Source organism: Danio rerio, chromosome 4 (assembly GCF_052040795.2).
Source record: "Danio rerio strain M-AB ecotype USA chromosome 4, GRCz13ab, whole genome shotgun sequence".
Lineage (NCBI taxonomy): Eukaryota > Metazoa > Chordata > Actinopteri > Cypriniformes > Danionidae > Danio > Danio rerio.
In genome coordinates, this window is record NC_141024.2 from 80281321 (window position 1) to 80305000 (window position 23680).

At 36.8% G+C, this 23680-nt stretch overlaps 2 protein-coding genes across 11 annotated transcripts; one reads left to right on the forward strand and one right to left on the reverse strand.

The window, feature by feature from the left end:
* Positions 1-449: 449 nt before the first annotated feature.
* LOC137491133 (uncharacterized) lies at positions 450-3770 on the reverse strand. 10 transcript variants are annotated; one of them, XM_087249645.1, is made up of 8 exons: positions 2982-3770; positions 2580-2639; positions 2268-2295; positions 2021-2080; positions 1892-1917; positions 1593-1709; positions 1383-1486; positions 450-803 (listed from the first exon to the last, which is right to left on the reverse strand). In XM_087249645.1, the coding sequence occupies exons 4-7, from the start codon at positions 2052-2054 to the stop codon at positions 1397-1399; spliced, it is 267 nt and encodes an 88-aa protein (XP_087105771.1). In that variant the 5' UTR covers positions 2055-2080; positions 2268-2295; positions 2580-2639; positions 2982-3770; the 3' UTR covers positions 450-803; positions 1383-1396. The 10 variants fall into 10 exon arrangements, 5 of the variants coding, with proteins under 5 accessions (XP_087105771.1, XP_087105770.1, XP_087105766.1 ...); XM_087249644.1 differs by having other exon boundaries at positions 2580-3770; XR_015483541.1 differs by lacking the exon at positions 1892-1917 and having other exon boundaries at positions 2580-3770.
* Positions 3771-3945: 175 nt separating this feature from the next.
* LOC137491088 (uncharacterized) lies at positions 3946-12087 on the forward strand. The gene is made up of 3 exons (XM_087248795.1): positions 3946-4049; positions 7465-7614; positions 10260-12087. The coding sequence occupies exons 2-3, from the start codon at positions 7530-7532 to the stop codon at positions 11495-11497; spliced, it is 1323 nt and encodes a 440-aa protein (XP_087104921.1). The 5' UTR covers positions 3946-4049; positions 7465-7529; the 3' UTR covers positions 11498-12087.
* The last annotated feature ends 11593 nt before the right edge of the window (positions 12088-23680 follow it).

Sequence of the window (23680 nt, forward strand, 5' to 3'; positions counted from 1 at the left end):
AAATTATTGTGAAATTACAACCATATATTGTAACTTTACAGTAGATAATAAAGTCTGTTACTGTGATTTCACAGTATTATCTTGTAGAATTAACTATATTTTACTGTGAATTTGCAAAACGATTACTGTGATTTAGCAGTAGGTTGCAGTTTAAATACCTGATTTAACTGTAAAGTTAATTATATCCCGGATTACTGTAATTTAACAGTTTGGTGCTGTAAAATTTCAAAGCAATTTTAGGTCACACAAAAATGAAAATTCTATCTTGATTTACTCACCCTCAGGTTGTTCCAGCTCTGTTAAAAATGTTTTTTTGTTAAACACAGGAATAAAAATATCAAATATTCCTCTTTGTGTCCAAACAACCTGAGGATGCGTAAATGACGACAGAATCTTCATTTTTGGGTGATCTGAGAAGACTCTAAAATCAAAATAAAAACAAACACACATACATTTTACAGATTTATTTAACAGTTTAATGACATCTGTGTAAACATTTCAGAAAACTTTCAAAAGGTGAAGGTGAAGCCTCAAAAAATACTATAAGAACATATTAATAAAAAAAACTGACATCATATGTAGCATACATATAAAAAGCAGTGCTTCAGAGTGCTCTCTCTCTCTCATTATATATATATACACACATGAGAGAGAGAGAGACAAAACTTCTTGCTAAATTAGGCAGTCGTCTATTCAAGGTCAATCATTTTCCTGATAATTTTACACACTTGCTGGTTGATGTGTCTTCTCTGCTTCTTTGACTTCGTCTGTCTCCCATCTCCAAACTGGTGCCCAAAAAGCACCTATAAGCAAAAGGGCAGACAAACAGTTAGCTTCATACAACACTACTGGGACACTACTGCTGCACTAGAGAGCAAAATTACTGTTAGCTCAGTTTGAACATGCTGACAATACTGTAGCTCAGTCAAACTGCAATCATTTAAACAAAAACATCTGAAAAACATTTCCATCACAAACACACAATCAAGAACAGTCCAACAACAAATAGTGGTTTTAATGACCTAGGCAGAGCATTTTAAAACAGTTGATTTGATTTACACCTTCTGTTTACAGACTATAATCTAATGCTGGGTTCACACTTATTGCAAAGTTAACACATGCATCACAGCACTTGCTCTTGAATACTAGCAGGATGTTTCTTGCATCAAGCTAATTTTTTATGATTTAAATATTAGGAAAATTTTGCAATAAAAAACTTGATTGAAGTGATACAGCACTTGTGTTGTATTCATTTCAATCAAGTTTTTTGCAAATATTCCAAATATTTTTCAACGTTTTTTGAGTTTCACTTAATTTGTGCTGACCAGTAAAAATTTCCCACTATTTATGCATTTGCAATGACTTGCATGTAATCCAATTACCTGAATAGGTAACTTCACATATGGTATAAGAGCCCCATCCTTTTAAAGACAGCTTCCCCTCTGGTCTCCAGCACAGACAAACAATTTGTGTCTGCAACACGGCCCTTTATAACAAGGGGACAAGGGGAGTCATGACTTGTGCTCCTATACATTCCTTGTTTAACCCCCCCAAAACAAGCCCTCAGTTACAATATTTATTGTAGACATTACCTTAAATTCCAGAGTGCAAAAGGCATCTTCAGCATACTTCAGTTTCAGACCAGATTCAAAGTCAGTTGTGAAATCCAGGTGAGGTCCCATGACCACTCGACCCTCCAAGGAATAAGACTAAAAGGGGGAAAGAAGGACTAAATTAGAGGTGTTTGTGAATAATTAAATTTGTTTGTAGAAACAAAGTTGACATTCCATGCTCTGCCTATTAAAAACCAAGCAAACAAACACACATGCCCAGTAAAATTGCTAATAAAAATAAAAACTATAGTTTAAAAAAATCTTTGTCTAATATTTACTACGACTGGAGGTACTGGTGGAACTTCTGGAAGAAGAAAAAGAGTTTGTACAAGAAACTGCTCACAACAAATCTGTGAAAAACCTGACATTGAAAAATCTAATAAAAATGAGGAAGGCATCAACATTACCTTTAATAATCAAGCGAGGGTTGATTGGTAGCATCAGTGTTTCAACATCAGTGGCTGTGGCTGCAAAAAAATATGAATATAATAAGAGTAGAATAAGACTCAACCTAACACACGCACACACTATATATATATATATATATATATATATATATATATATATATATATATATATATATATATATATATATAGGTTTAGATTGTGATAATGAATTTAGGTTATATTTGTGTGCTCAGAATTTACACTCACCTCACACTTTAGCTATTATCAGGTACACCTGAACACCAAAAAAAATCTACAGTTAGTGACAATATACAATTAGTTCTCATTAGTAAATGTTAGCACTGCATTAACACCAGTGAGAAATATACAATATGTACTGTGTTAGTGTTAGTTTAAAAGAATACAACTGAATTGTATTATAAGCCTCATTTAATAAAACAGTTAAGACTTGTTTCATAATGAGTTTAGTTTATTTAACTAACTTAACGTTAACGTTACAGTGAACAAAATTAACATACACAAGTGATAATCAGAGGGAAAAACATCTTTGTTACATACCAGGTGAATAAGAGGCTTTCGAGAGAGCTGAGCTGAGCTGCTCACACATGTTCTGTTCAACTAAAAAACGGAGGAAAGAAAACAAAATTGGCACAGAAACAAGTTACATTTTGATTGTTAAAATGTGAAGACACTTTTGGAAAGAAATAATTGACCTGTTAAGAGTGTGTTGACTGTCTTACAGAAACCAGTAAAGAGCTGCATGTGCTTTAAGAGAAATAAAAGACTCTAAACTCACATAAAGAACAAGTTCAGTGATAAATAAATGACTAAAAAAATGCTAATAGTTAGCTCAAATCAATATATTGACTAAACTTGACAAATAAAACCTCAATGTGAAGTTCAGAAATTGTTTCTTTTAACAAATGATAATATATCACTGTATAATAATATAAGACTTACATGACTATTATATAAGTGAATGTAGCTGTATGTATTGAGACATCAGTGTGGCTTGAGTCTTCAATGGTCATTTGCATCTTTACACAAAGACTTCAGCCAAGCAACTCTGAGAAGCTTCTACAAAAACAACACACAACTCTTGCATTACCTTTTAACCAGGCTTGGGAAAAAAATAAATTGAAATGTCTTTCAAATCAAAATACCTCAACATAAGTATCAATATTATCAACAACATGCAGCAGCCAAACTAAAAAATAAGCTTCCATCAATAGTCCTATTCACCTTATTCTCAGCTGCCAGAAGAAGAAGAAGAAGGAAGATATTTGTGGCGTATTCACCTTATTCTCAGCTGTCGAGTGGGCGCTGCCATTTGAATCTTTTTGTCTCGCGACTTCCGGTCACATTCACTTCCATTCATTTTTTGACGTTAACAACTGCTCGTTACGCTGCTTGATGTTGCAATTTAATATTTTCTCATTATATTATGCTTCTTGGTCTGTGTAGTCATGCAAACATTTGTTTGTTGAGCAAGTAGTTTGGCCATTTTCTGCCGTTTATTATTCCTAGTCATTTCTCCCATAGGCGACTGAATCGGAAGTTCTAAGACAATCGCGAAAACAGGCACACTTCCGCGTTTTAGAATAAGGTCAATAAAACAAAAGCAACAAATCAAATGAAGATGGCTAAAGTCAACTTATTTCCCAATACATCATTAATTCTCTGTAAACTGGTTTGTAAAGTTGCTGGACTTTCCATCCCCCACTGTATGTGTCTTGAGTCTTCACTGCTCTCCACTGCTCATTTGCATCTTTATACCAGCATTAATGGAGGGCAATTGAGTCTTATCCAATCACATTCCAGGTCCTGTAGCTCAGCAGGGTTGCATCTATATATTCTGGGTTCCTAACAGAAACGTCATTGGCTTATTTTTCTAAGTAAAGAGATCAACTTTGTATGACAAACTACGATTGTTGATTCCTACATTGGGATTATTACCAACAACAACCTACAAAGAAAAACCCACTGAGGCCACTTTTTCATCCCACTTATTCATTGAAGACTGGAAAGGTGAGTTGCACATTCTGAATTTACACTCAAATAATATCTGAATGCTAACATTATAAAATGTCAAATCTAAACATGTGTGGATGCACTGTTCAACGTTGTATTAAAGTTCTTCAGTCATTTTTAAAAGCTTCTTTACAACTTTTTATTTAGTTTTTTGTTTGTTTGTTTATTTGGTTATAAATATTGTTTTTATCCTGACAAATGGACTGTAGCCCAGTTTTAACCCAAGTTAACCTAGTTAAGTTTCAACCTATTACATATATAGGTTGGAACTTGGCAGGCAGTTTTAAAGAATTTGATGTTTCCCCATTCAAACATACAAAGAGGTGGTAACATCAGTTGAATGCAAGTGAATGAGTTAAAGCTATGGATAAAGAAATACAACTGTTTAAACAAAATGCAACCTCTTACCAACCTACCTGAAGGTGAAGATCTGGGGGGTAAATGCTTTTTTTCAATTAACATAAAGATTGATGGTCTTACAAATACAAAACAGAAAGCAGATAAAGTATAAAGTGGAAAATGTATCAATAATTCATGACAAAGAGTAAGTAGGGGAAAAAGCTAAACAAAAAAAAAGACTTTTATTTTGGCGTGGTCATATAGCTGTGCCGCTCCCGCACTGTGATTAAACTGGAGAAAGGTTTGTTTTAAAGCTTGTACACAGATGTAAACCAACTGATTAAAAGTTCAGGTTGTTAATTTCATGCTAGATGTACCTGCTGTTGACAATATTATTTTAACCCTTTATACAAAGAAGTAGTATTTTACTCACAATAAGGTCTATTGTTTGAATAAGATAGGATAAACTTTATTTGTCCCCGAGAAGAAATTCTTGTCTTGTGCAAAAGAGTGCTACAACGTTGCTGTAAGCAGACAAAAGTTTAAAGTTTAAATAACTTTAACTTTTGTTAAAAAACTTTAACTTTTGTTAAAGTTTAAATAAAGCAACATTTAAGTGTGTAATAAGTGTTTTAATGAAGGTTGAATTTTTTAAATTGCATAATGTCATTCTATTCTAAATATACATCACTATATATAAGAAATAGAATAATGTTACTAGTTTTAATCAGCTTATTTATTTATTGTTTCTTGCTCACACTTACCTGATTTATTTTTGTTAATTACTCTCATATAAAGAAACTGTTGAAGCAAATGTTGAGAAGTTATTTTGTTTTTTGTTCATTGTTTTATTTATTTTAAACAGGGCATTTTTTTATTGCTTTGTTAATTTTTACAGGAAAGTGTCCAAACGCAGAGAAAATATATATATTATACGGAATGACTAGTTAAAACATGTAGTAGTAATGAATAGTTTTTACTTGAAGGGCACCTATTTTACCCCCCTTTCATAATTTAAGATAAGTCTTTTACGTCTGTAAAGTTTCAGCTCAAAACACCCATCTGATTATTTTTTATACATTTTAGAACGTTGAGATTTTCTGCTTTAATAACTTTTACTTAGTGATTAAACATTTTTTAAATTGTCTTAAAATGTTTAGAGTATAGGGTTTGATTAACTCCAAATATGTGTGTCTGTGTATGTCAGAAAGTGGAGGGAGAAATGTGTCAATAAGTCATGACTGCAACAGTAAGTTTAAAAAAAAGACTTTTATTTTGGCGTGGTGTGTGACGTCATAAGCATGCGTCGCGCTGTGATTTAACTGAAGAAAGGTTTGTTTTAAAGCGTTTACGCTTTTATAAAGCGATTGATTAAGGTTTGTTTTTTTTCATTCAGTGCTAAATTATGTACCTGTTGTTGACAATATTATTTTAAAATTTTATACAACGGAGTACTATTTCACTCACAGTAATGAGGACTATTGTTTGAATAAAGATAGGATAAACTTTTTGTTCCTGAAAGGAAATTTGTCTTGTGCTAAAAAGTGCTACACGTTATAGAGGTAAAGTTGGTTTTATAGTCACACATTCGTTCATTTAGAAGTCTCTATATTGTACACAATGTTACTTTAAATATTCGATCTGAATTAGCATGCAAGTGTAACGAGTGGTGGGCAAAGCAAGGCTTCGTGAAACAATGAAACAGTCGAAGCAAATGTGTGGAAGCTTCGAAACGTTTCGAAACCCCACTCTACAGTGACACCTAGTGGTAATTTTTTATGTATTGCACTGAAACAGTTTCAGCAAAGAACGATTGAACAAATTGAGGGATTAAACCCAACTTTGTACATGAATTCCCTCAAGTAACATAGTACAGTGGGTAAGGAGTCAGACTTCCATGCAGGGTTAGTAGATTTTGAAGCCAGTTTGTTGCAGTTGTTTTAAAATGCTTTAATACCAGTTGGTAATGCTTTGCTCTTGTATCGTTTTGTTTCAACATTGGTCTGATATCCGAATAAACAATTTGTGAATAAATATGTCTTGTTTTTGTCTTAAAACAGGGTTGTTGCTAGATCAAAAACGGTGGCCTGAAGTTATCAATAATTATTTATATTATTCATTAAATTTCCCATTTATTGTATTTTATTCATGTCTACCCTAACCCTAAACCCAACCATACTGTAAAAATATTTATTATTGTTTTACAGTGTTACAAAAATGATGCTAAATTGATGGCGTAACTGTAGCTGTATCCTATTTAGGCTACACAAAACAGAAACATGATTAAAATACATAAAACCATGATTCCAGAGTATTTGTACAAGTCGGGATTCGAACCCAAAACATCATGCTAGGCATAGAATCAATTAGCAAACACACAGTCCTCTAAGCCATATGAGACAGAGGTAGCTTGGAGACCTTGGCAGTCAAATTAGGATTCGCCAGGTCTCGAAACGTTTCTAAGCTGATCGATGCTTTGAATCGCTTCAGTCACGTGACTAGGTGTTTCGAACACTTTAGTCACGTGACTTTGGTGCTTCGGATCATGCTTCGGTGCAGTGTTTCGAAACACTTGCGCTTCGGGATCTCGACACTGTGTCGAAACATCAGTTTCACGTCAGCCATCCCTAAGTGTAACTTGAAAACAACATTAGCACTGTTTATTTGACTGTGAACAATGTTGTACTTTGATAGTCATTGGCTGCTAATATGATTTCAGTATTTAGAGTTTGCAAATAATACTTTTATGAAATTACATTATTAAGGGGAAAGTCTGAATTTGCAATTATAAAACCAATTTTACCTCTTTTTACACGTTGCTGTAAGCAGACAATAAAGTAAATGAAACAAACAACACGATTAAGAACATACCTGAATAAAGTTTCAAAAAAGTTACAGAGATGTAACAGTGTGTAATAAGTGTTTTAATGAAGGTCTAATTTAATGTTAGTCCATTCTAAATTTACATCAATATATGTAAGAAATAAAGTACTAGCTTTAATCTGCTCATTTGAAGCAAGTGTTGAAGAGAAGTTATCTTATTTCTGTTCATTGTTTTGTTCATTTTAAACAGGATAAAGTGTCCACACTCAGAGAAAAACTCCTGCTGAAGCGACTGATCTACACACTGTTATAAAGATGGCATTTATTAAAGTAGAAAGTGAAGACCTGAAGATTGAAGAAACATTCACAGTCAAACAGGAAGATCTGCAGGAACAAACAGGTTGACTTTTATTCTCAAAGACCAACGCAGTCATTTGATCCTCATTCAGATATATTTTAATAATAAGAATACTAAATTAAATCCATCTTGCAGCCCTGAGTGTGCTGCCTAGTTCTCTTAAATGCACAAAAGCACTCATTAAAAGACAGAATGAGTTTCTTTCTTGTTACTTGTTCTCATGTTTTTTGTCATTATTTTATGTATTATTAGTCTCCTATTTTCTCTACCTTCTTAAGGTTATTGCTTTTCTTGTTCTCCTACTGTTTGTAAAGCATCCTAAAGCACTGGTACTATATAAAATAAATAAAAACAATCAATTAAAAAAGTTTAACTGAGCTGACGCTATTTGACCTACAGTATTCTCATAGAAGATATCTGCTATTACAGTGATAGTTTGGGCTAGAGTTAGAATTAAATCATTATTATAATAACTAATTACCAGGGCTATTGTGTTTAAACAAAGTGTTTCGCAGGGTCTTAAAATGTCTTAAATTCCAAAATCTAAATCTAAAAATGCCTTAAAAACTCTTAAATTTACTGAAATATTGTGTTGTAGGTCTTAAGTCTTTTTAAACAAGTCTTAATTTTCCTTTGTTCATGTTTTGCTACCCAATCTGGCCAAAACCCATTCAATCACCAGCAATCCATCTCAATAAAACTTTTTATTCAAAATTGTCATTTTAACTCGGTTTATCATAATGGTTTAATTATTTTCCTTACAATAATATTTGCATAAATGTGCTCCTTGTATTTACTGCTGAGGACATTGACCTGGACAGATTATTGTGCAAAGATTTAGTTAATTATAGTTTTAAAACATTTAAAACCTTTGTTTATTTTTTTTTAATTTTTTTTTTACATTTTAAAAAAGTTTAGGTTGGAAAAAGTGTACGGATACAAGTAAAGCTTGTTTTTACACAATATAATTTTTTTTTTTGCTAAGAAATATATAAAATACTGTGTTTTTATATTAATTTATTATTGTATTATTAAATGTATTTATTAATTTTTTATATATAATATAATTATATATAGGGCAAATAAAACCCTTTTCCATCTGGGGTATTTGAAAAATTCCTTATACTTTAGCCCTTCTTGAGTCAAAAATTTTAACCCTGGTTTAAAGTATGTCAGAAAACGTAGATGCCCTAATTTTAAATATGCTGGATAAAATGGACACAAAAAATAACTATTATTTTAAAACATTGAACTACAGTATTCTAAATTATATGACGATTTTGTGAGACGACATGAGACAAAACAAATTATAGTGGAATAATAACGTTTAGCATTGCACTAACTACAACTGGCCAACAAACTAGTTTAAAAATGACTTTTGCTGCTTAAGAAATGGATTACAGCATGCTGATGATATGCAAACATCTGAGTGTGAAGTTCGTCAGTATTGATCATATTCTTTATGTACCAGCAGGCGCCGCCATTGGAATCTTTTTGCTTGAGACTTTTTTTACAGAATGAATTTTTAGATCCTGAAAACAGTGTAAAGACCCACACACACCAAGATGTTTTTTGCGTTTTTAGCACTGTTGCCTCATGACGTTTCTGTGCAGAGTTTACACATTCTCCCGGTGCTCACATGGGTTTTCTTTCCACTGTCTAAAAACATGCAACTTAAGTTACTTGACTAATCCAAATCGGCATCTAGTAAGTAGTTATCTCTTAAGAGCAATCACTTTCTGTTCATTAGCTACTACAGAAGAGTTCTCGAGAACTCCCCTTTCGTCTTGCAAATGGGAGCCCCAGGCTCGTTAAGTGTAAACTTTTGAAATAAATGAAATGAAGTAGTAAAGTATGTAATCTTGCCATCTCATCATCACTCCAGTTTACAGCAAACGTGGCATTAAGCATTTGCATGTGCTCATTCATTAATTTTCCTTCGGCTTAGTCCCTTTATTCATTAGGGGTCGCAACAGCGGAATGAACAACTAACTTCTCCAGCATTTCTATTTAAACTGTGAATGCCCTTCCAGCTGCAACCCAGTACTGGAAAACATTTGTTATATAACATAATTTATCTACAATAATTCAAACTCAGAAATATAGGCGTAAGTTATGTGTACTTGCTATGAACATGCAGTATTTGTCTCAATCAGGTCTTCCAAGCAAGTTACAAATGTTTAAATCCAGTGGAAGATGCATATGAGGGAACACAACATGAATAATCTAGAGCGAGTGCATTTGATCATCTGCATTTAAAGCCACAGGCACAAAAAGAGCTTGGTTTTCCTTTGACCGCCAAAATTATATTTTCTTCAAGGTATATAATCTGATTTTGAACTAAAACCTCAGACGCATTCTGAGAACACCAAAGACTTATTTTACATCTTGTAAAAAAAGGTTCATAAAAGGAACTCTTTAAAGGGATACCATTTTACTCTCATGTTTTACATGTGGTTTTAAACCTTTACGAGTTTCTGGATTCTGTTGAACACAAAAGAAGATATTGTAAAAAAAATGCTGGCTTACTTTGTGTTCCATAAGAAAGGAAATGTTTAAAACCACATGACGCAGAGTAAATGGTAAACTCATTTTAATATCTGGATGAAACATCCATCTTTTGCTTGTCACTTTGTGTCTTCGTACTAAAGTTAAACAATGTTTTTTTTTTTTTTTTTTTTTTTAAGACCTGATGGTGTTGAAAGAAGAGGCTCATGAACAGAATGAAATGGAAGAGAAACTCCAAGAAATAACGACTGATGAAAAACCTACACTGACTAAAAAAACTTCATCACGTGGAAGACCTCGGAAATCCAAATCTGCGTGTAATTTCGGCAGTAAACAGAGTAGAAAGAGTTTTAGTCAAAAGTCAAACCTTGATGTTCACACTAGGGAGAAACCTTACACCTGCGAACAGTGTGGAAAGAGTTTTGGTCACATACAAGGCTTTGAAAACCACATGAGAATTCACACTGGAGAGAGGCCTTTCAGTTGTAAACAGTGTGGAAAGAGTTTCACTCAAAAGGCAAACCTTGATGTTCGCATGAGAGTTCACACGAAGGAGAGGCCTTACACCTGCGAACAGTGTGGAAAGAGTTTTACTTATAAACAAGGCTTTACAACCCACAAGAGAATTCACACTGGAGAGAGGCCGTACACATGCCAACAGTGTGAAAAAAGCTTCTATCATCCAGGAAACTTTGCGGTGCACATGAGAATTCACACTGGAGAGAGGCCGTATACATGCCAACAGTGTGGAAAAAGCTTCTACCAATCAGGAAACTTTGCAGCGCACATGAGAATTCACACTGGGGAGAGGCCGTACTCTTGCATCCAGTGTGGAAAGAGTTTTAAGCAAAATTGCACCCTTGAAGTCCACATGAGAACACACACTGGAGACAGAAGTTTTATTTGCTCATACTGTGGAAAACGTTTTTCTCAAAAACATGACCTTAACATCCACATGAGGATTCACACTGGAAAAAAAACTCACACATGCACACAGTGTGGGAAAAGGTTTACTCAAAAAACAAGTCTTGACAACCACATGAGTATTCATACTGGAGAGAAACCTTACAGATGCACAGAGTGTGGGAAAACTTTCCCACATAAAAGCTCACTCAAACACCACATGAGAACTCACACTGGAGAGAAGCCGTTTGCATGTACTCAGTGTGGAAAGCGCTTCACAACCAAAGCTAGCCTCAAGAACCTCATGGATGGTCACACTGGAACCATAGTGTTGACATGTGATCAGTGTGAAAAGAGTCTCACACGCAAAGAATCCATCAGGAAACACATCAAGAAGATTAACTCAGGAGAGGACCCTTTTAGATGCAGTGAGTGTGGAAAGGGCTTTAAACGTAAAAGAAGCCTCAACACTCACCTAAAGCTTCACAATGGAGAGCAGAGTCCCCAAAATTGAGGCCTTGTCCACACAAACACTGGTATATTCAAAACGGCAGCTTTTTCATGTAGTTTGGCTGTTCATTCAAGTGAAGTTTATTTATACTACTTTTGAGAGGATCACATGCTTATGTTTGTCTACGGCTGGTCCTGCATTAGCCAACACATGATTTACCAATCAGATGATTCCTGACTCACTATAAATAACCAGAGTTTCTTACCAGGACAAGTGTGAACTTTTGAATACATATCAAGTTTTCTGAAGATGAAACCCTTTGAACACCTGCAGGGCTGCAAGAACCCAAAATAACTCTATATGTTGATAGATTGTATGACTTGTTTCATATGCAAACAAGTATCTGCATCTGAAAAGGTGTGAACCAAATGACCTACAGGAACTCAAGAGTTGTGACCCAACCAAAGAAGTAGGCTGATCTCCGAGGGTTACATCCTTTGTTATAAAGTAATGTCTCACTTTGGGTTAAGTTAACAATGAGTTAACATCGCTGCTGAGGAACTGCACTATTCATTGTCTTCGATAAAGTCTTCTCCCCGTAAGAGCTTTGGTCAGCTTACTTATTTTATGTATTAAAGTCATCTATGTAAAAATTAATTAAGCTGTATTCCTCCTCTTCCCATCTACTGTGTGCCACCACTCAAGCTAGATTAGCAACACCTGTGTTTTGCCCTATAAAAGTTTGTGTGTAAAAAGCTCACATGAAAAAATTCCACACTTACGAATTGTTTATTAATTTACTTATCAAACATCAAATGAGGCATCCAGGGTGATTTTGCGAGCCCTTTTACTCGCTCTGGAAGAGTACGGTTCTTGAAGTGTTGGCAGGGAAGTGCCAGTAGCCGCATTTCCACTATCGGGCCAGTGCGAGCCAGGGCTTTTATCGGGCCGGGCCAATCGCCCGGGAGATGAGTAATGAGGCCAAAATTATGTTGCGTTTCCACTGTCGGGCTAGCAGTCGCAGCGCGTCCCCAGAAAGACCCACGAATCAAAAACAAATTAAAAACCATTAAAATGAAGACAACCGAAACAAACAAATGACACGTTACTGTACAGCAGTACATTATATGTTTATAAGCACAGACCTGTGTATTACCATTTGTAACTGATCTGCTTTTCACTCAATAACTTCAATTGACACCAAGCGCTGCTTTCCTCCACTTTATTTAGTCTTGCAGAAGACAATTTAACACAAACACGTTGTCTTTTGGCTTTACTGCACATTCGACCCCCTCATCAATACAGAGCAGCATTGTGAGGTTGAATGAATTATTTTCTTAATAATTTATGTAATTACATTTGGTAAATTTGACAATTTATACACAATTACACACATAATCTCTTATAATTTTACACTTTGAGAAATTATCAATTTAAAATGTATAGGAAAACACGTTTTTCCTCTACAGTTACAACAAAATGAAAATTTCTTTATCACTAGAAACCAGACTTAACTAGATACAAAAATGTGTAAAAGTTACACACAACAGAGTCACCTGGTGGACAAAGTTCAGCGTTTCTCCCACTGTAGGTGACCTTTCACTAAGTCTCTGTGGCGCAATCGGTTAGTATGTTCTGCTGTTAACTGAAAGGTTTGTGGTTCAAGCCCATCCAGCGATGAGTTAAGCGTTTTGCTGCCTTGCAACTGCTAACACGTGCACTGGGCATAGATCCTGGGCCACATTCTGTCCAGCGTTACACGATGAAATCAGGATGTGGCAGAAAATTTGTATGGGTAGGGAAGGTATTGATGTAAAGAGTGTCTAGCTCTTGAACAAAGTGTTCACCACCCTGGCTAGCTCAGTTGGTAGGGCATGAGACTCTTAATCTCAGGGTTGTGGCTTCATACCCCACGTTGGGTGCTTTTGTGACCTTTTTGTCTCTCTTTCAGCAAAATTTCAATCGAGTTTATATAGAAGACCTTTAGAGACAAAGTTCAGCATTTCTGCCACTGTAGGTGACCTTTCAATAAGTCTCTGTGGCGCAATCGGTTTGCGAGTTTGGCTGTTAACTGAAAGGCTGGTGGTTCAAGCCGACCCAGGAACGAATTAAGCATTTTTCTGCCTTGCGACTACTAACATGTGACCTAGGCATAGATCCTGGGCCATATTCTGTCCAGCGTTGCAAGATGACATCAGGATTAAGCAGAAACATTTTTCATGTGTAGGGAAGATATTGATGTAAATGGTAACTAGCTCTTGAACAAAGTCCTCAACAACCCTGCTAGCTTAGTCGGTAGAGCATGAGACTCTTAATCTCAGGGTCGTGGGTTCGAGACCCACGCTTGGTGTTTCTGTGACCTTTTGTCTCTCTTTCAGAAAACTTTTATTCGGGTTCATATAGCAGACCTTTAGAGACAAAGTTCAGCCTTTCTACCACTGTAGGTGACCTTTTACTAAGTCTCTGTGATGCATTTGGTTAGCGTGTTCGGCTGTTAACTGAAAGTTTGGTGGTTCAAGCCCATCCAGTGACGAGTTAAAAATGATCCTGCCTTGCAACTGCTAACACGTGCACTCAGCATAGATCCTGGGCCATATTCTATCCAGCATTGCAAGATGAAATTAGGATGTAGCTGAAAATTTGTATGGGTAGGGAAGGTATTGATGTACACAGTGTCTAGCTCTTGAACAAGGTGCTCATCAGCCTGGCTAGCTCAGTTGGTAGAGCATGAGACTCTTAATCTCAGGGTCGTGGGTTCGAGCCCCACGTTGGCTGTTTCTGTGACCTTTTTGTATCTCTTTCAGCAAACTTTCATTCGGGTTCGTATAGCAGACCTTTAGAGACAAAGTTCAGCATTTCTGCCACTGTAGGTGACCTTCCGTTAAGTCTCTGTGGCGCAATCAGTTAGCGCGTTTGGCTGTTAACTGAAAGGTTGGTGGTTCAAGCCCACCCTGGGATGAATTAAGTATTTTGCTGCTTTGCAACTACTAACATGTGACTTGGGCGTAGCTCCTGGGCCATATTCTGTCAAGCGTTGCAAGATGACATCAGGAGTAAGCAGAAGATTGTCATGGATAGGGAAGGTATTGATGTAAATGGTAACTAGCTCTTGAACAAAATCTTCAACAACCCCGCTAGCTTAGTTAGTAGAGCATGAGACTCTTATTCACAGGGTCTTATGTTCGAGCTCCACGTTTGGGTGTTTCTGTGACCTTTTTGACTCTCTTTCAGCAAACTTTAATTTGGGTTCATATAGCAAAGTTCAGCGTTTCTACCACTGTAGGTGACCTTTCACTAAGTCCTTGTGGCGCTACCTGGATCAGGATCGTCTGTCTCAGCCTCTCTCCTCGTCCAATTGTTGCACTTGCTCTCCATTGTGAGAATGGACGAGAGCCAATCACCGCACTCGCTCTCCATCGTGAGAATGGACGGGAGCCAATCGCCGCTCTCGCTCTTTATTGTCAGAATGGATGAGAGCCAATCGCGTCGCGGCATATGCAAATGAATAACAACACCGCTGTATTCTCATGAGCGCACAGCACAATATAACAGATCAAGGTAAGTTTTTTTTGTCAACATTTAAATCTACTGATAAAAGCTGTTTTGTCGATTGTAGTCTTTTGTTATGTCACAGTCTTGGCCTCCTACGCTGATTTATTATTGTATGACAAGAGTTTTAACAAAAGTCACCCTAAGTTCACAGTTTTGTGCATAGTGTCATGAGCATAGGTCACGGCCCGCACCCTGTTTAACATTACAGGCTTTTGATACGGTTGTAGAATTCATTGATTTGTTCCCACGTGTGTTTAATTTAAAGGGGTTGTCCACTATGATCTCATATTTTAAACTTTAGTCGATGTGTAATGTAGCTGTGTGAACATAAACAACATCTCTGAATGTAAAAAGTTCTAAGTTCAATGCAAAGGGAGACCTTGGTTTTTACAGAGTTAGCTTAGCAAATCCTACAATGAAAAATTTTAGGGACTACAAAAAAATACTTCCGCCCCCCTGTGACATCACAAGTTCATTTACTGCGCATCTCACAATGCGCATGCAGGTAAGGGCCGTGGCCAGAAGCACTTTAACGTTATAGCGAGATGAAGCTAAAAATGCGTCTAAACGGCTGTTTCCACAGAGCTTCGTCTGTTTCTGTATTTAGGCTTCCAAAGGACACGACACAAAGACAGAAGTGCCTTCAGTTCAATATTAATTATCTTCCAGAGAATTATAAAATACTCAGCAAGCATGATTTGACAAAACAGCTCCAGAATCTCTCCAAGTTCAGTGCTGGATTCGGCTAAAATCTCCTCAAAGCAGAAGTTGTAAGCTACAAGTAAGTGTTTTTATTTGTTAAAATTGATCATGACATGTACAGTGTCTAGCATTAACGGTATGCTGTAGCAATGATGTAAACAATGCGAAATGCTGCTTTGCCGGCAAACGATTTAGCTACAAATTCATATCTATCAGCCAAACTGCTGTAACACACACTCACTCCACCAGCATGTTCGTGTCTCTTATGTGTGTGCGCACGGGACTGCTGATTGTCTTTAGGCAGCTTTTCCATGTGTTTCACATCTCAGATAATGAAGTCGCAAAAGATATGTGGATGATTCATATTACTTACACCTGCATATTCCGGATACTCGTGAAAGACGTCATAACGCATAGAGTTAAAAAAAAATACAGATTAGCTTACCTGACTAGTGGTCGCAGCAGAATAATAAATCAAGGCTCAACAGGTAGCATAAACAAAGTATGGGGAGAAAACAGAATAAACGAGGGCTGAAAACAAAAAGAGCACCACTCCACATCTGGATGGCCGCTCAAATCCCCGTCACTGAAACACTGCAGCGCGAGCTCTTAAATCGCCAACAGTCAATGGTCTGCAGGTGCGGAGGAATCAACTTAAAATCAAAACACAAACAGATACAAAACACTAGAAGGCGACAAAGTAACATAAATAAATAAATAATAAATACATGGACATGTAACATCCATGCTTCTAATGATTGCTTATGAAAGGTTGATCATTTAATGGGAAGTTTAGTACATTTGGAGTCACAAGAAAGCAAAAAGTTTAATTCAAGTTCAAGTTCTATTTATTTATATAGCACGTTTCCAACTGCCACAGGGCTGCACAAAGTGCTTTACAGAGAGAAAATAAACACATGATGTGAGCATAAAACAGTAAAAATAGGAATAGGCTCATAATAAGAAGGAACATAGAAAAATTATCAATAAAAGAGCAAAAATAAAAAATAGTAAAAATAATAATAAAATAGTTTTTCCTAATTAAAAGATGCTACCACAGTTGACCAACTCTAAACACAATAGAGAACATGATTGTTTTAATCCAGCACATTTGTCAAAGAAGAGATTTGTAATATAAAACCAGTGAATGACTTTGGTAAAGGCAGTGCTTCATCCAATTCATTTTAAACATTGTCAAATCAAGAACAGTGAGTCCACCTTTAGAAAAGCTTATTGTTTTTCTTTTGACATATTCTGTCCCGTTTTTCCAGATGAACTGAAATATAGCTCTATCAATCTCTGTACACATTTCGGGATTATCATATACTGTAAGGAGAGAGCGGGATACAGCAGCCTTGATATTCCTTCAGCTTTGGAAAGTAGAAGACGTCCATGGATAGTCGGGTTCCTCTGAGACCAGCAATTAAACACAGTTGACTTTCTTCAAACATTTAGAAAAGTTCTGATCCTTTCAGAAGAACATTTATTTATTGTAATACTTCAATATGTGATGGTGTGCCTGACCTTAATTCCACAAACATCTGAGATATCACAATGAAGAATTGTCAACAGATTTTTCTGATTAACAGAAAGGCCAGAAGCATCCAACAATCATTGTAATGGCTGTGATATTTCAGGGACTTGTTTTTATTATGTATAGAGACACATGCATCATCTGCACTATTTGAATACCTTCAACATTTGAGCAATTGACCACATAAAGATTAAGAAGCTCTGCAACCACCAGAAACTGAAAAGGGGAAACAGTACAACCTTGTCTGATTCCTCTTCCAATGACAAAACGTGGAGAAGCTCCATGAGGCAAAGACACATTACTAGTGAAGTCTTTATACAGAGTCTGAACAGTTCTCACAAACTCTTGACCAAAGCCAAAATGCTTCAAAGTGTCTGGATGAAGGGATGCTCGACAGCGTTGAAGGCCTTGTAAAAGTCTAAACACAAAATGAGAGCATCATCGTTCACCAACTCTGAGCAATCTAAAAGGTCTAAAACAAGACGGATATTATTGAAACATGTCAATCTTTCATGAAACCTGATTGTGAGAGTGAAATGTGTTTAATCTTCTAGCATATACTGCAGTGAGAATTTAATAATCAGAATTAAGCAGAGTTACGGGACGCCAGTTATCAAGAAAAGGTTTCTCCTTATTTGGTTAAGGGATCAGTGTGATTATGCCTTGCTTCATTGATTCAGCTAATCCTCCTCTATCTGAGCTTTCTTTGAACATATTCAACATTACCAAACAGCCTATACAGTTCAAATGGCAAACCATCTGGTCCTGGGCTTTTATTAAATGGGTTTACTGTAATTATAGTGTCCAATTCCTCTACAGTTATTACAGTCTCTCAAACATCATGATGATCGTCATTAATGGTTGGAATAAATGACTGAACATTACAAAAGAGTTGATCAGAGCATTCTGGCTGAAAGGAAGAAATAAGACTGGGAAAACTCACATACAAACTTTAATATTGTTCCTTCATCTGAGATGAGGTGACCATTAATATCAAGGGTTGATATGCTTTTCTGCTCACCTCTTCTCTTTTCTGAATTAAGAAAAATAGGTTGAATTATTTTCTTCAAATTCTGGCCACTTGACCTTATGAAAGCACCTTTGGCCGTCTCCACATAAAGAGTATCAAGGTCTTTCTTCAGTGTATATTACTTCTCTTTGTCCTGTTCGCTAGGAGAGGAGAGACATAAGCTGCGTCCCAAATCGCATACTTATGCACTATTCTACGCCATTTTGTAGTATAAATAGTGTAAGTAGTGTGTTCACACTGAAAATATAAAAAATAATAAGTGCACTTTAATTACCCGGATGATGTACTCATTCAGCCGCTAAAAGGAAGTGTGTAATGATGGACACTTCACACACTCAACGACTGCAGGTTTGCTCACATAGCAGAAGGGGCGAAGCTATCGGACGCACATGTTGAATAACTTTATTTATTTTGGATGGTGAAAGCAAAATTCTCCTATGAGAGTGATTATAGCGCCTCCCGATGGTGAATGCGTCAATACTCACAGCAGGTATTATTTGATAATTCGGTTGTTTATTTCAGTGATTTGGCAACCGTCAAACGTCATCAGGGAAACGGTTTGAATTTCCGCTTAGTAAAAAAACATTAGTGTGCCATTTGGGACAACACTACATACATGTACTATCCTGTTGAGTGTGTAAGTGCGTAAGTACATAGTGCATGAGTGCATAGTGTATAGTGTGCCATTTGGGACGCAGCTATACACTATTGTTTATACCCTGAATGATTGCAGAGCTCTTCAATTCCCTTGTGTTGGAGAGTTCTTTGCCAAACTGTATAGAGAAATTCAACATTCAAATGTAAAGGTTTCCCATTTTCTCATTGCAGAGTCTGAATCAGATTTGTTCAATTATTTGCTTAATACCTGAACAGTATGAAGAGTATTGTGAAAAGGGAGTATTTAGTTTACAATAGTCTGGCGGTCTAAGAACGCAATTGGAAGCCTTCGATATTTCAAGATCAATACACGCATGATCAGTTAGCAGAGCTTGAGAAACAGTACAGCAATTAATAAAAGAAGCTAGTCGATCAGATACCAGACATAAGTCTATTCTAGATCTTTACCACATGTCTGCTTTAAACCAAGTAAAACAGAGCTTACTGATTTCATGGCCGTGTCTGAAAGCATCCAACAATGAAAGACGTTTACAAAAGTCGATTATAACTAAATTAAGTAGTGTCTTTTAAAAGACAAGTCTATATGGTGTTAAAAGACAACACAGACGGGTTAAATCTGTCTTTCAATGTTGAAGTAGAGGGCTTTAATTACACAATCTATGCTACTTCAGAGAGTGTAATAAAATGTTTTGGCTGTGGAAAATTTGTCATTTGGTCCCTGCTTGCCCTGATGCGGTTGATCCTGCTCAGAGTGCTGTTTCTGACATTACACCTGCTGCAGAGACTGTGGCATCTCCTGCTGATGCTCCAGTCTCTGAGGTGGCAGTAGAGTCTGAATCAAATACATTGACTCTGGCTGAAATTGTTGCAGGCGCTTCTGTTGTACCTGCTTCAGTTAATTCTGAGATAGATGGCATGAATGGTCACATTGTTACACCAGTATTGACAGAACATATAGCAGTCACTGGAAAAAGCAACGAGGCTGGAAATGAAGCGGAAATGCAAACTGAGGCATTTTTCAAAGCTCCAATAAAAAGGAGAAAACGCAGAGGTAAGACGACAATACCACAGGCCAAAGAAGACAAGAGTGAGAATGAAAGTGCAGTTTCAGACATTGACAGCGATTCTTCAGACTCCAATGATTCAGACAGCTCTTTTCTTCATCACTAAATGAGGATGAAGAGCAGCCAGTGGTGTACAACACTGAACAACTAACTCAGCTTTCAAGAGAAACAAAGAGACTGAAGCTGAAGACTATTGTCCAGATCCATCTGCTCTTATAAGAGATGTAAAGAGGTGCATTAAGGAAGGAGCTTTCTGTGATCAGGAAGTGTACCGTCTTAGAAAATCCATGAGAAAAATGAGAAAACAAATGCGTGAAGATGAAGAACAGGACATGGTGTGATAGCTTCTTCTGTTTTTGACTGTTTCTATCATTTATGAGAGACATTAAGATTGGAGCTCTACACTTGAATGCTGCTAGAAACAGTCAGAAGAGAATGTGTCTGTCTGAGTTTATAAAGATGAAACGTATTTATGTGACCTTCATTCAAGAGTCTCAGAGTGCTTTATTTAATGAAATAGACTGGAGAACAGAATGGGATGCTCAAGTGTTCATGAGTCACATGTCCTCTAATAGTGGAGGAGGAGCTCTATTGCTTTCACAGCAGTTTTCACCAATTCTATGTGGAGAGAAAGAAATAGTCAAAGGACATTTATTACAAATTAAAGCAAAACTTGAGAATATTTTAATGACTTATTTAAATATTTACGCTCCTACAAAAGGAGATGAAAGAACAGACTTCTCCAATGCTTTTAGTGCTGTCCTTAAAGATATCAAATCAGAAGAGTTTTCATTTTAACAGCACAGAGAATGAGAAGAGAGATCCAAATCACTCAGAAACACATCCTGCTTCACTAAAAGTGCTTCCACAATTAGTAAGAGTGTTTGATTTATGCGATGTGTGGAGGAATGATCATCATGAAAATAGACAGCACACTTGGGCACATAGTAAGAATCATTTTATTTCAATGGCAAGGCTTGATAGATTTTACATGTTTCATTTTCAAGCAGATTGTGTCAAAGATTGTAAAATAATTCCTGTTGGGTTTTCAGATCACTCTTCTGTTATTTGTACTCTAATTGTTCATTACTTTTGGTTCTTGATGACAGTTTGAATAAAGGTTTACTCCCATTAAGCTGCAGAAGAGCTGTAATTACTGTGTTACCAATAAAGGAAACTTGCAAAGAAGAAGCAACTGGAGACCAGCATCTCTTTACTGCACCCATTATAAAATACTGTCAAAGGCATCAGCTACACGACTGAGTAAGGTAATAGGTCAAGTAATACACCAAGATCAACATCATTGTATAGCGAATATATCAGTTTTTGACAATGTTTATTTGGTTAGAGATGTTTTAGAAGTAATTGGGTATTAATTGTGGACTGATCTCTTTAGAGCAAGAGAAAGCGTTTGACCGTATACAACATGAATATTTAATAAAGCTTTTAGAAATGTTTGCTTTGAGCCCAGCTTCTGTAAATATGATCAATGTTTTGTACAGAGACATTCAAAGTGTATTAAAAGTCGACGGTGGTCTGAGTGCTGCTTTTACAGTACAGAGAGGAGTTAGACAGGGATGTGCTGTGTCGGGGATGTTGTACACACTGCCTATCCAACCTGTGCTGAATAAACTAAGCTCTGAGATAAAGGGTGTGTGTGTTCCTCATTGTGACGTTTCTCTGCATCTTTCTGCTTGTGCTGATGATGTTGTTGTTTCATCTCGAATGCGGAAGATATTCAGAAACTGGATTTTATTGTAAGTGATTTTCAAAAGATCTCCTCTGCTAAAGTCAACTGGGGAAAGAGTGAAGCCCTGCTTGTGGGCAGCTGGAGCGGTGTCCCTCCCAAGTTACCTGGAGGTTTGACATGGAAGAAAGGAGGCTTGAAATACCTCGGGTGAAGATGACTGTGTTCAGAAGAACTGGAATGGCACGCTTGAGAAAATACAAAGACTTCTACAATAATGGAAATGGTTACTTCCCCAGTTATCGTATAGAGGCCGCACACTTATAGTTAACAGCTTGCTGGATCCTCTATATGGCACAAGCTGGCGTGTGGAGACCCCCCTATTGGTTTACTACCGAATTTTCAAAGAGAGATGGTCAATTTGTTCTGGGACAACCTACACTGGATCCCTCAAAGTGTTCTCTTCTCACCAAGAGATGAAGGAGGTCAAGGCTTGGTTGGTCTTGTGAGTAGAGGAGCAGCGTATAGACTGCAGGTCATCCAGAGACTATTGTTTGGGCCCAAGAGTCTTGAAGAGCCGGTGGTTTTTGTCAGGAGATGACACTCCAGGATTGATGGACATATCAGTATCCAAAACAATGCCACGATTGAGAGACATTGTTGACAAAGCAGGCACTGGACTGAGTGAATCTTGCTAAATGTATGGGAATAGGATCAGTAAGGTTTGCACAGGAACTCTGAGATAAACTGAGTGTGATGTTGAATGAAAAACACTGCTGGAGAGTTCTAGTCGGGATCTTTTTATCCCAGATGACGAGGAGTTTTCCCTGATATCAGAATTGAAGCTGTTGTTGGAGATGTTGGGGATAATAGTCCATCGCTGTGTTTTAATGAAAGTGCTGATGTTAGTTCAGCCGAAGGTGAAATATTTGACAGAGATATTGTGGAAATAAATAACGAGCACATTTTAAAAGACAGAACTGACACGGTATGGAGAAACACACTGGCAGTAGAAGAAGTCATGAAAGCAGAATGGAGAATGATCTATAAAGCAGCATTGATGAGAAGAGGAGGACACTTGCAGTGGAGAATATTACATGCTGCTGTAGCTGTGAACACAAATGAGCCCTAATATCAGTGAGACGTGTCCATTTTGTCCAGAGAGAGAAACTATTGTTCATTGTTTTACAGAGTGTACGAGACTTTCTCCACTGTTTAATATCCTGACTGCTTTATTTTCACCAATGCCTCATTTCTGTTCAAAACAGGAATGTCCACTAATTCAGTTCTTATTGACCGAGCAAAATGAGCAATCTGTGTTTCTAGGAGAAATGAAATCAACAAAGACATGAACAAAACACTGCATCTATTATTAAACACAGGAGAACATCTAGAAGTGTTGTGGATTTAATGACTGTAACTTGACAAATGCAGTGACTGTTGTTGAGTGTGAATGGTGTTGTGATGCTGGACTGTGTCTGTCATCAATCAAGAATTGCTTGAACTGATGTCAATAATAACACATGTGGAAATAATTGTAATTAAAGGTTTTATAAAATAAAATTAAAAATCTTTTTTTTACACTCTCTCTCTATCAATTTAATTAAATAATTACAGACACACCCACACACAGACACTCTCTCTCACACACAGAGCGAGAGAGAAAGATACACATGCATACACAAACACACACACACACACACACACACACACACACACATACATACACACAGAGACAGACATGCACACACACACACTCTGTCTCTCTCACACACACACATGCACATGAATACACACAAACACACTCTCTCAAACAAACACACAAGCATGCATGTACACACACAAATACTCTCTCTCACACATACACACACACACACACATACATACGTAGCGCACACACACACTCTCTATCTCTCTCACACACACACACACACACACACACACACAGTAGTGAACACATGCGCACTCACGCAAACACAAACATACAGTGGTGAACACATGCACACACACACACACACTCACGCATACACACTCACACACATGAACATACACTCACTCA